Source organism: Carassius auratus, chromosome 2, assembly GCF_003368295.1.
Source record: "Carassius auratus strain Wakin chromosome 2, ASM336829v1, whole genome shotgun sequence".
NCBI classification, from domain to species: Eukaryota; Metazoa; Chordata; class Actinopteri; order Cypriniformes; family Cyprinidae; genus Carassius; species Carassius auratus.
The window spans coordinates 9,751,965-9,764,396 of record NC_039244.1 but is presented as its reverse complement, the minus strand read 5'-3'; the positions used below and the strand labels follow the sequence as shown (position 1 = coordinate 9,764,396).

General features: G+C 39.4%; 1 protein-coding gene across 16 annotated transcripts in view; it reads right to left on the bottom strand.

The window, feature by feature from the left end:
• Positions 1–12,432, bottom strand: part of LOC113115091 (discs large homolog 1-like protein) — a 128,804-nt gene that overhangs the window by 11,748 nt on the left and 104,624 nt on the right. For all 16 annotated transcript variants that reach the window (XM_026282372.1, XM_026282381.1, XM_026282389.1 and 13 more), the window contains 8 exons: positions 11,680–11,816; positions 11,443–11,587; positions 4,104–4,230; positions 2,351–2,516; positions 2,108–2,210; positions 1,304–1,418; positions 505–681; positions 146–212 (listed from right to left, as the gene is read on the bottom strand). In XM_026282372.1, coding sequence (XP_026138157.1) covers positions 146–212; positions 505–681; positions 1,304–1,418; positions 2,108–2,210; positions 2,351–2,516; positions 4,104–4,230; positions 11,443–11,587; positions 11,680–11,816 — 1,037 coding nt within the window. The remainder of the gene's footprint in view (positions 1–145; positions 213–504; positions 682–1,303; positions 1,419–2,107; positions 2,211–2,350; positions 2,517–4,103; positions 4,231–11,442; positions 11,588–11,679; positions 11,817–12,432) is intronic.

Sequence of the window (12,432 nt, the reverse complement as noted above, 5' to 3'; positions counted from 1 at the left end):
GAAATGTTGCTTTAAACCCAAATTTACTCAATTTACTTCAATGCAAAGTGTTGCAAATCAGTTACTTAAAGCAAACTCACTTGGTTTTGGAACAGAGCATTGTTTAAATCTTTGTAGGTATGCATGTAAGAAAAGGTTCACTCACCCCTTTTTCTCGCGATTTGGAGTTGAACTTAACGGTCTTTAACCTTGCTCTCTCCTTCTTCTCCACTCTTGAGAGAAAAAATAAGGATCTCGTATTACAATAGCTGCTATGCAAAATCAATCAGTTGTTCTGCATTTAAATCTCCTTCATCAGAACATCTTTAAGGCAAGCACATCAGCTAAGCATACATAATGATAAACTCAAATTCTTGAAGACTTTGGCGGAATGGTGCTGGGGGACCATTTAATACAAACACAAAGGTCAGCATGAACGACATCCAAGTAAACCTACCAGCCTAAATGTATCTGCAAATAATAATAATCATTTTATTTGTAATTTTATGAGCTTGAATCTTTCACCTTCTCTTGCTGGGAATTACGCCCATTTCCTCCGCCTCTCCTTGAGGAGTGACTTGCCGTGCCTGCCACCACTCATCATCTGAAGCATTCACTACGTGCAGTATGTCTCCGAATTTGAAGTTTAGGCCCTGGCTGGGCAGCCCAGAATCCTTTGTTTTATCATAATCAAACAGTGCCCTGCAGAAAATACAGTCAAAGTAAGACCAAAGGAAAAACACAGACTAGATACTTGCTCCTTTAGCTGAGATAATATGGTAAAGTCTGACCTGAAGATTTAAAAATTGCTAAACCATTTCAATAGATGCGTGCAAACTGCAAATATAAGATATCTTATTCTGAATATACAATTTAGTAAAAAAGAAAACAGCTTTGACATAAAATGGACATTGTAATTGTCTATTCTTCCCTACAGTGTCGTATATCCATGTGAAACAGCTTCCTGAACAAGAAAAAAAATGTAGAACTTGATTTCGCCCATCAGGAATTGACTGGACAGTTGAATCATTGTTGTTAACTAATATCTGTGATCTCATGTGAGTGACAGGTTGCTGGCGGGGAGGTATTACACAGATAATTAAAAAAGAGATGTCATTGCGAGAAGAAGGGGGAGGTTAATATTGATTGATTAAATATTACAAGACAAATGAATAATAAACATAAAAAAAGATAATAGTCAGTTCACTGTAAATTATTTATAACAAGCACTGAAATATTCCTTAAAAATATGAATTGTCAGTTTTGATTTCATAGTGACTTTATATGCAGTGTTCCAGTTCTTCTGGAGATTTTTGTCTAGTACCTGACATATAGTGATCTCTTCTGACTGGTCCTCAGGGACCCTGAGCCTGAGCTGATGCTGCTGTTCATCATCTGCTCTCTTAGGTCATGGATCTTGGCTTCAAATCGGCTGTACTCTAAAACACAAGGCCACAAATATCACTACTGCACATTTCCCAGAATGCTGCTGTTTAATGCCCTCATAAAACACAGTGTGTGTGAGGGAATGAAATACTCAATTAAAAAGAGTGTTGCTGAATATACATGCATAAAAAAAACAATGTTATCAATAAAACACGTGATCAAAGCTATACAAATATTCAGACAGATAGCTTTGTCATGATACTAAGTAGCAATTGGACACCAATTTGTGCTCTATCACGGAAGCCTTCTTTTTCAATCTTTTCTAAAATGTTCACGGGATGTAAATGTTGCACAGATGTAAATGATGCAGAACAACCATTGTCAGGATCAATACTTTAAAATGTGAGTCTATTGCTGATAAAAGCAAATCTTACTAAAAAAACAAAAATCAAGGGGAGTGAAAGACAAAGCATCAGAAATGTACCATCATTGTTCAGAGTATAATGGTTTGTTTTAACAGATAGACCTGGATGAATAAATATCCAAATCAAATTTTTATGAGTTCTCTTTAAGACCCAACTTAACGGTACAAAGGAGTCAAAAGAAGGCTATAAAACTGGAGTGTTGGATTATTAGCTTTTTACTTCTCGCAATAACACAGCTAAGACTCTCCCGCTGATCACTGATTGCTTTCTGGTTTGTTTTTAATGAGTGCCAGTGTTTTCCATTGAGAAAGACTCACCCTCTGGTCTGAACTGGGCAACAATGGTGACTGTTTGTCCGGCGTTCTTCAGAGCTGCCGCAGCCTGCTCATGAGTGGCACTGCGTAGGTCTATTCCATTCACCTAAGAAAGGTACAGCCTTTTATATCAATAGGATTAGCATTATGACAGTGGTCTTGCACACTGTTTAGCACTGAGCTCTGTATGTCTGCTAAATACTGTACGAAATACTCCTGATTAGATGCTCATCTGAAAATACTCACAGACACCAAACGGTCTCCTTTCCTCAATTCACCACAGAGGTCTGCAGGACCCCCGGCTAGGATGAAGGAAATGAATATGCCCTCTCCGTCCTCTCCACCCACTATGTTGAAGCCAAGCCCTGTAGAGCCTCGATGCAGCACCACCTTCCTGGGTTCCTTGCATAAGCTAAAAATAAAAACATTTGTCCTTATTTCAACATTAAAAAACTAAACCTACAGACTCACAACATCATACACCAACTGTTCATTTTGTCCGAAACAAACAGTTATCAAAGATCACATTTAATGACAAGGCCACCTGTGAAAAAGAAGTCTCTTATGCTCACCAAGGCAGTTTTAATTGATAAAAATATAGTAAAAACAGTAATACTGTAAAATATCATTACAGTCTAGACACTCTTTTCTATGTTAATATATTTAACATGCTATTAAAATATATGAGCATCAAATTTCTGCTTCCAGGTGCCTTGAACACTTCTGTAAGTGCACTACTAAATATGTGATTTTCAAACCGAGGGGCAAATTGAAATGATTTTTTCTATGCCACAAATGAACACTCCTTTAAGCGTGCAAGGTCAGTGCATATAACTGGCCTCTTGGAGGCACTGCTGGTCTAATTCTACTACACACAGCCACAAAACAATCCTGTGGCTAATTTACAATACTGATACTGTAAAATCAAACACCATTTTATCACATCATTTCATTGCGATAAAAAACATCAATGAATACAATGACATCTAGAATGGGCCACATGCTTCTTTCAGGCTGCGCTTGATTTCTCCTGTGCACCTAAATGGTCAGATTAATAGAATCGTTCGTTCTGCTGGATTACGACAATCTTGTTTATTCATTTTCTGGCAAGCTGGCTAAGAGGCTTGATGATGCACAGTGGTTTTTATGAAAATGAACCCACGCATTAAATGGATCGGCTAAATTTGGAGCTTATCAAATTGCTAAATTGGCAATGATGTGTCGTTTTGGGATAGAATTCTCTAAAAGTAATAAATGGATAAATGGCATTACCTCACCTTTTTTTTGCAACCAGTTAAATTTTTTTACTGTGCGCTCTTAAAGTGGGCAATTCTAAAATCAGTGAAGCACTGACAGCTTGGGCCAGCTGACCAGAGTAAAAGTAAAAAGCAATTCGATACTCCGGTGAACTATATCAAAAGAGTTCAGAGAGCATCTCATCGACTAAACAGGTCATGATATCATCCTGAACATCACACATGGCATCACGGTACTGACTTGTTCTGGCATCACATTATAAAAATAATCTTGAAGCAGCTTGAAGCTCCCCTTTTGTTGAACTCAAACAATAAGCTTTTAAGTATAAGATTAATCTGGCGATCAACTGATGATACTAAGTTTACCACATAATAATGGCAGGAAAACACCTTTTTGTTGAGTTGCACAAAATCATTTACAGCACCAGCAATATGTAGTCTGAAAAAAAAGGAATATTATGAGCCACTCCTTTTAACCAGTCACTGAAAAAGACTCATAAACTACTCTTTCATCAAAGAAAGGAACTAAATCAGGAAACTGTATCAATACCCAGCCCTTTTAAGGACCATAATTTGTTTTGTTTATTTAAACAGTAAAAGAGTAAAACGTTGATGCATACAGACAGACAGTAACGCATTGTTGGACACTGCATTATGGCAAAAAAAAAAAGAAAAAAAAAGAAAAAAAAGAAAATTGAGTATAATAGCCATCACAGATTTATGTAGACAGTTTTTGACAGTACCTGGTTACATCTTCATCCCCCACTGTGGTTTTTGGGGTCGGGGAGTAGCGTCCAGAATGCACCGGAGGCAGCGGCTGGCTCAGATAGCTTGGAGGGCTGATATGGTTTTCCATGTGTTGCGAATAGGCTGAGAAAGAGAAAAACAGGCACAGACAATAAAACAGGTCATAGAAACATCTTGATCTGCATTACCTAAAAGCTTGCATCAAAGAGTTCCAAGATCTCTTTTTACCCAGTCCTCCAGAAATGCACAATTATATGCTATCCATTTTGCATCCCTTTGAGAAACATACACAGTCTGACAGTAAATGATACCCTGAGCTGAGCTTTTAGCACCTGTGCCACTACTGTGGCTTCACTTTCATAGATATCCATGTGGGGGAAACAGACCTAGGGGTCAGTGTGAAACTGAGCCTATCCTTATTTTACTCTTCTTTGTTACTCTCTGTAAAGGTCTCATTTGAAGCACCCAGTTATCTGAGCTAATTACAAAAGGCCTGGGTATAGGTGCATCATCATATGAGAACTGTTGACTGGAAGTATGATCCATACTTGCATAATCACAAAATGATGGTAAAATGAGGAAAATAGATATTAGTATAAGTACTGAATGATTTTGTCAACTATCCCAAAGAGCTTTGTGTTTTAACATTCCCTTAATTGCTTTTTGAAAAAAGAGAGAACAAAACACGCACACACGTTTTCTGCCTCCAGGAATTGTGTGCAGACCATTGCAAATGGGGCTGTTCATTATCATGCTGCAACATGAGGTGATGGTCGTGGATGAATGGACAACAATGGGCCTCAGGATCTCGTCATGGTATCTCTGTGCATTCAAAATTCCATCAATAACATACACCCGTATTCATAATCCATAACATATGCCTGCCCATGCCATAACCCACTGCCACCATGGGCCACTCAATCCACAACGATGATATCAGCAAACTGATAATTGAAAGAGAACACCTCTCCAAAGTGCCAGACACCATCGAATTTTAGCATTTGCCCACTCAAGTCAGTAATGACAACAAACTACAGTCAGGTGGAGACCCTGATGAGGACGACGAGCAGCAGATGAGCTTCCCTGAGACAGTTTCTGACAGTTTGTTCAGAAATTCGTTGGTTATGCAAACCCATTGCTGCAGCAGCTGTCCAGGTGGCTGGTCTCAAACGATCTTGGAGGTGAAGATGCTGGATGTGGAGGTCTTGAGCTGGTGTGGTTACACATGGTATGCGGTTGTAAGACCGGTTGTATTTACAAACTTCCTGAAACGCCTTTGGAGATGGCTTATGGTGGACATTCCTGCAGTCAGCATGCAAATTGCATGCTCCCTAAAAACTTGTGACATCTGTGGCATTGTGCTGTGTGATGAAACTGCACCTGTGCAATAATCATGCTGTCTAATCAGCATCTTGATATGCCACACCTGTGAGGTGAATGGATCATCTCGGCAAAGGAGAAGTGCTCACTAACACAGATTTAGACAGATTTGTGTACAATATAGGCCTTTTGTGTACATTAACAAAAGTCTTTGATCTTTGAGTTCATGAAGAATGGGGGCAAAAACAGTGTTTTTAACTTTGTTCAGTGTATGTATCTATCCAGGTCTTTTTCTATTACCTATCCTCTGAAATGAGTTCTCTGATTGTTGTGAGATGTATATTTGGGCTCAGTTGGCAGGAAGCAGCAGTGGCAATAGTGTTTTCTCTACAGTACTGTACTATGGCCTATAACAGAAGGAGAGGCTTAGCTGCAGAAACCTTATTTTACCCTCAGGCGAAGCAGAGGGCAACAGAGTGGCACAAAAAAAAAGAAAGAAAAAAAAGCCCAACAGATGGTGAAATGCATGCTTTATGGCTCTCCATAGGGACAAAAATTTAATCTACTGACACAAAGGCTCCCCCTCTGCAATACACTAACCAAATCAAGCAGATCAGTGCGCCCAAAAAGCACTTGAACACCATCTACAAGCTATAAACAGCATTATTTTACACCCTGAGTCAGGCTGCTAAATAATTGTGCTCACTTTACAAAATGATTTCTCATTCATTAATTCAAGACTCAGGTTTGCTCTTCGAGGCCTATGTACTACTGTTCTACATCCTGTCTTCTATGCATTAAGATACTGCTGCTTGGATTAGCAATACAGACTTGACCATGTGATCCCAGCCATGATTGAATGGGATTGAATGTCTGCTGGCTCCACTATATATTATAGCCTAGTTATCAACCTAATGAACAGCATTGCTTTATTTACAGTGATCAGAACTTAAAAAGAAACCTCCCATGTGACCGATTTGAAATGTGCTACAAAGTCATCAAACAAATATGCATGGTAGAATCAATGTCAATACAACATCAGAACAACACAATACTCTTATAGGCATAAAATATAAAATGAAAAGTTTGGGTAAAATAGATTATTTTAACTGAATGAAATAATGAATGTTTGTAGTAAATGCTGAGGTTGCCTCATGTAATATCCTATCCTAAAGTTTAATGTAATAGTAGTGACAGATCATTTCTTCAGTATTATGGTTCTGAGTAAAACAAATAATCGAATAAGAAGTAGAGCTGGGATGTGGTTCTAACCAACTGTAGTTGATTGGATGAAACCACATCGAGTTAAAAGAGAAAAAAAAACACACACCTTTGAATGCATTAATTAACAATAATATCCATCAAAATGCATTTAGAAAATAGCATCAATTTCCATTTCATTATGACCAAAACCAAAATTTGGTATTGTATAGAGTGGTCACACTAGAATTTAAGCATCCGTAATATACAAATATACATTCTACTGCAGCCTAGAGCTTTAATAATATCTTCTATTGGTCACAAGTTTCCACGTGATACAAATTCACAGGTCAGAGTTCACCTTCACCACCTGAACTCTATTGTAGTGGTTTAGAACTGATTTCTGGACTTCATTTGTGTCAAGTATGTAATAAATTGTGACCGATATGGGGGTGGTTTTGTCTAATTGCCCCATACACAGGGGGGATCAGTGCTAACAGTAGAGTTGTGCAGGCTTTGACTTTGAGATAGGAGTCATCCTTCATCATACTGGGGTACATGGTAAGCCTCCTGTTTAAGGATTAAAACGAGTGTGTCTAAAGGGAGCTGTGTGGGGTGCATCAGAAGGGGCAAAGAGATCAAGTGCTTTTAATGATGAAAGCGTGTCTGATTTAGTGGTGCAGTTTTGCGTCTATACGTGTGTTACTGTGTGTCTGGGGTCCACAGCCTTTGAAGAGCATAGCAGTGGAGAATGAGGGTGGTAGATTATGTAAATGTACAATAACTTTAAGGTAACTTTCATTTAACAGACTTGAGCTTACTAGGAAATGATTTTGTCTTTTTTGTCTACAGCTTTTTTTGAGCTGTAGTCCTACAGTAGTGGGGGTTTTGAAGCTACACTACCAAGCTAAAGTCCCCTTTACATGACTTGCGTCAGGCTCACTGTGTCTATGACATCTATGTCTATGTCTATGTCTATGACATCTTTAACCATCCTGCCAAGCTTTTTCAGTGCCAGTGCCATTAAGACAATAATACTTCTAATCAAATCAATGTGGAGAAAGGAGAAACCAGATCCAGATGGGCGGTCTTAAAAACATTTCCACACAGTTCAGACAGATCATAACCCTCAGCATTACAGAGTCATTAGTGCCTTGTTAAAAGGTGCCATAGAATGCATTGATATAATATTATAAATTGTTCTCTGATGTCCAGAGTGTATGCTAAATTTTATCTCAAAATACCTCAGATAATTTTGTTAATAGCTTCTTGAAATTGCCACTTTAAGGGGATGAGCCAAAACGCCATGTTTATGTGTATGTCCTCTTTAAATGAAAATAAGCTGGTACTCCTGCCTCCCTTCCATTGTTGCCAAGTGGGCTACTTTAACACTGTGGCGAGTGGGGCGGGGCCGAGAGGCGTGGGAACGAGGAGTGAGGCCAGGTGTAGTGATTGAAGATGAGCTGCACCTGCACCCCACCGCCAGTATCGAGTCCCACATAGGAGATGGAAGGATATAAAACTGGAGCGACGACCATGAAGGACGAGAGAGGACCAGGCCTGGGACATTATTTTATGTGTTTGCTTTTTATTTATGCGTACCAGACGTCCGTGAGGGGCTGGTGTGCCGTTTTGTATTTATTTCTGAATTATTAAAGTGTTTTGATTGTGCGCCGGTTCCCGCCTCCTTCTTCCCGATGAGTATGGAGATTTTATTGTTACAGAAGGAGGCGGGAACCGGCACACCAGCCCCTCACGGACGTCTGGTACGCATAAATAAAAAGCAAACACATAAAATAATGTCCCAGGCCTGGTCCTCTCTCGTCCTTCACGGTCGTCGCTCCAGTTTTATATCCTTCCATCTCCTATGTGGGACTCGATACTGGCGGTGGGGCGCAGGTGCAGCTCATCTTCAATCACTACACCTGGCCTCACTCCTCGTTCCCACACCTCTCGGCCCGCCCCACTCGCCACAAACACTGTTGCTGGGGGTTCTTTTTTTCATGTTTGCGGGAGGGTTTGTAGCAAAAACCTGGCAATCGTGCTACCTTTTCAGAAGAGTGAGGAGCTTCAAGAGCTCATGCTCGTGGCATACCAGTGTTATGGTGACCGTGTTACCGACTTCACACGTTGATAACTACCTCATTCCAATTCACGATCATTCTGGTAACACTTGAAGGCAGCATTAGTGAAAACAGGCATTGACAATGGTAGCTTTAGGAACATTATCCTTACAGTGCCAGTCCAAGAAGCTCTTTTGGAAAACAAAATATAATGCGTGATGCTTACTTTGCCAAATTTTTTGCACAACTCCAGCGCTGAACTAACCCTCGTTTGTGAGGCAGTCAAGTCTAGGGTGGCCATTTAAGCCCCCTGTCCAGTGTCCGGTCCAGCCTTAATATGGACACTCATTTGTCCTCCTATTTGGAGTTGCAAAAACCCGCTCTAGAATCTTTATTAGGATGCAGCAGCATAGCATCTAATGCCATAAGATCTCTGGTCTAACAAATGATTGGCTGAAAGCTGGGTCAAATAAATATCTGATATATCATTGTTTAAAAAATTTAAACAAGCCTCCACTTGCTGGCTACGTCATATCATCACATTAACGCGCCGAAATGTCAGACCTCGTTTAATCCAGATGAAACTTCCAAATTATCCAAGCTAACAGAGTGTGTTAAAAATGTAAAAGATTGAATGACCAATAATTTTCTCCTATTAAATTCGGATGAGACAGAGATATTAATTATTGGACCAAAAAACAGAACATAGAATCTTGTAGATTACTGTACAATTTGCAACTAGATGGATGTACCATTACTTCCTCTACAGTCAAAAATCTGGGTGTTATATTAGACAGCAACTTGTCTTTTGAAAACCATATTTCCCATGTTACAAAAACTGTAAAAACATGTTAAGGCCCTAAATTGTTTAGCTCCTGCGTACCTAACTAGTCTTCTTCCATGTTACAATCCATCACGCTCCTTAAGGTCACAAAACGCTGGACTTTTGGTAGTTCCTAGGATAGCAAAGTCCACTAAAGGAGGTAGAGCTTTTTACCATTTGGCTCCCAAACTCTGGAATAGTCTTCCTGATAATTTTCGGGGTTCAGACACACTCTCTCTGTTTAAATCTAGATTAAAAACGCATCTCTTTCGACAAGCATTCGAATAATGCACCCCTTAATTTGTGACTGCAGTTGCATCTGATCAAATGTGCATTCTTATTCTTTAGCTTGGGTTAAACTAATTTTAGTTTGTTGGATCAGCAGCTAATGATGTCTCTATTTGTTTCTATGTTTTGCCACGGGATTTACATCCTGTGGTAACTAGGATTTACACAAGCTCCAGTCAGGATCCAGAACACCTGAGAAAAGAAGATGCTGACCCCTCAGAGGACCCCAGATGATGCTAACCCTAAATCAACAAACAGAACTAACAAATATTGCTACAAGTGTGACCGCATCATATAATAATTGCTGTTAATAATGTTCATCGTCTGGCAGACGAGATCTTGTATTCATTTTTCTGAAAAATCCTGTCATATGCACACAAACTGACACTCACCATTTATAAGCTACTACTAAATATTGTAGAAATGTAATTTTCTGTAAAGTTGATTTGTAATGATTTGTATCGTAAAAAGCGCTATACAAATAAACTTGAATTGAATTGAAATATATATGCTACACTCCTTTCCTGAAGGAAGCTCTTAAGCCAAATTGATCTCTAATGCAGTGCTGAATTTGTATTGGGTTCAAAACAATACAGATTTTTGAAGGCAGATGAACAAGCCAAGAGGCAATGGGGGCTTGCCTTGGTGCCCATGATGACTCTAGAGGTGCTGTTGTCGCCTGAGCTGCTGCAGAGGGTGAAGTTCTTTAAGAACTCAAATGTGTATTTATTTATTTTTTCATTCATTATTTGTTTATGTACAGTATTTCTGTTATTTCCAGAAGTCCAGAAATTGTATGTTTTCAGGCACTGTGCAATTTGCAAGACTTTTTTAAAATATACATTACAATGAATAAATACAAATACTGTGAACAAACACTTTTTTGCCTCTTCTGTTACACACAGGTCTACATCAAATTGTCCGGCAATGAATAGAGTAGGCTTTTTCACAATCACTGTATCATGATACCATAGATATAATCAACAAAATTGTATTACTAGGACATTGTAGTTGTGAGTACACCAGAGTCCTATGCAATTATTCTTGCTTCACTAAATGCTGCAAAGTGTCCTCCTTTCTGGTGTTATGGAAATGGCCATTAGTAATGATGGACTAATGATTCTCACCCAGGGCTGTGTGTATGATAAAAAGGCGAAGAGCTTCTAAATGGTCAGGACTTTCACCGAGGATGTCATCATAGTCTGGAACTGCTTTTGTGGAGAGACGGTTTATGATTTTTTTGGAATTATAAAACAATGAGTGAGTGGATTTTTACCATTATAGGCTGGTTGTTTTCACACATTGCGGCCAAACAACTCTGTTCAAACACCTTATAAAAGTGATTTTTGTATGGCATTACATGGCACCTTTAAGGGCAGGAAGACATACGGAGGGGCATTTATACAGCATTGCCTTCACAACTCCTTTACAACATAGGCTTTAATGTCTGCAAGGGCGATACGTTCAGACAAGAGCAATCAATAGTAGTGTAGACATCTCCTCTGTGGCCTATTAGTGCTCCTGCTGGCAGGGCTAAAGGACAGAGCACAGCAATACAACCACTGCTGGGTACGGGCTTCACACACTGCATTAGTCTGTACAAGTAACATATCTCCCTCCCCAACCCCATGTGGAACTCACAGTTGGTGATGTCAGGAGGGGCAAAACTGTCATTCATGAAGACACTATTGGGTTTAGCTACTTTCAAGTAGACCACGTCTGGGGTATTTTTCAAGGCAGTCACGGCATGCTCATGGGTAACATCCTCCAGGCAGGAACTATTCACCTACGACACACACCAAAACACACACAGACATTAATTTACTGTATTTAACAAGCACAAAGGCATCAGCAACAGATGACAGACTGTTTCCTTACAGCAAGAAGTTTGTCTCCTATCTGCAGCCTCCCATCTTTGTGTGCAGCTCCACCTTCAATAATCTTAGTGACGTAGATGCTATTGTCCCCTGGGATGTGCTGATTCCCAACACCCCCTGCTATACTGAAACCAAGACCTGGTTTAAACCAACATACAGACAAAAACAAATAAGTTATTTGATGGTGACAGCTAAATTTAGGTAAGCTGCAATATATTCAACCCTATGACCTTGAACATCTTAATATGCAAAAACAGCAACCAGACATCATATATATATACAGGGTTTTTCCTACATTGAAAATTTTTTCATCTAAAAAAAGATTTTTTGTCCCGCCAAAGCCTTATTTGATCTGTAATTGGGTTTTGTGAGTGAACCAGGCTACTGACGGAGTGACGGAGAGAACGAGCACAGCACCCCTCCACCGCGTGCGCACTCTCCGTCTTCAGTTCTATCTTTGCTCTCTCTCCTCGCTTCAAAATCAACTCATCCTAAGGTCGGAAGACCGAATCCATGTTTCACGTGGTGCCTTTGGAATTGTTTTTTTGGCTGAATTATCGCTGGGTGTGAATTGCAGTCAAAAAAAAGTTGCCTTATCTTCTCTTACAACTTGTGACACGCATTCCGCACATGCAGCTGACATAACCTTAAATAAATGCAAAAAATCAAATTATGAAGTGTTTGTTTGTTTTTTATTAAATTTTATAAGGTAAAAAATAACACTATTACACCTTTTAATGCTACGTTTTCAATT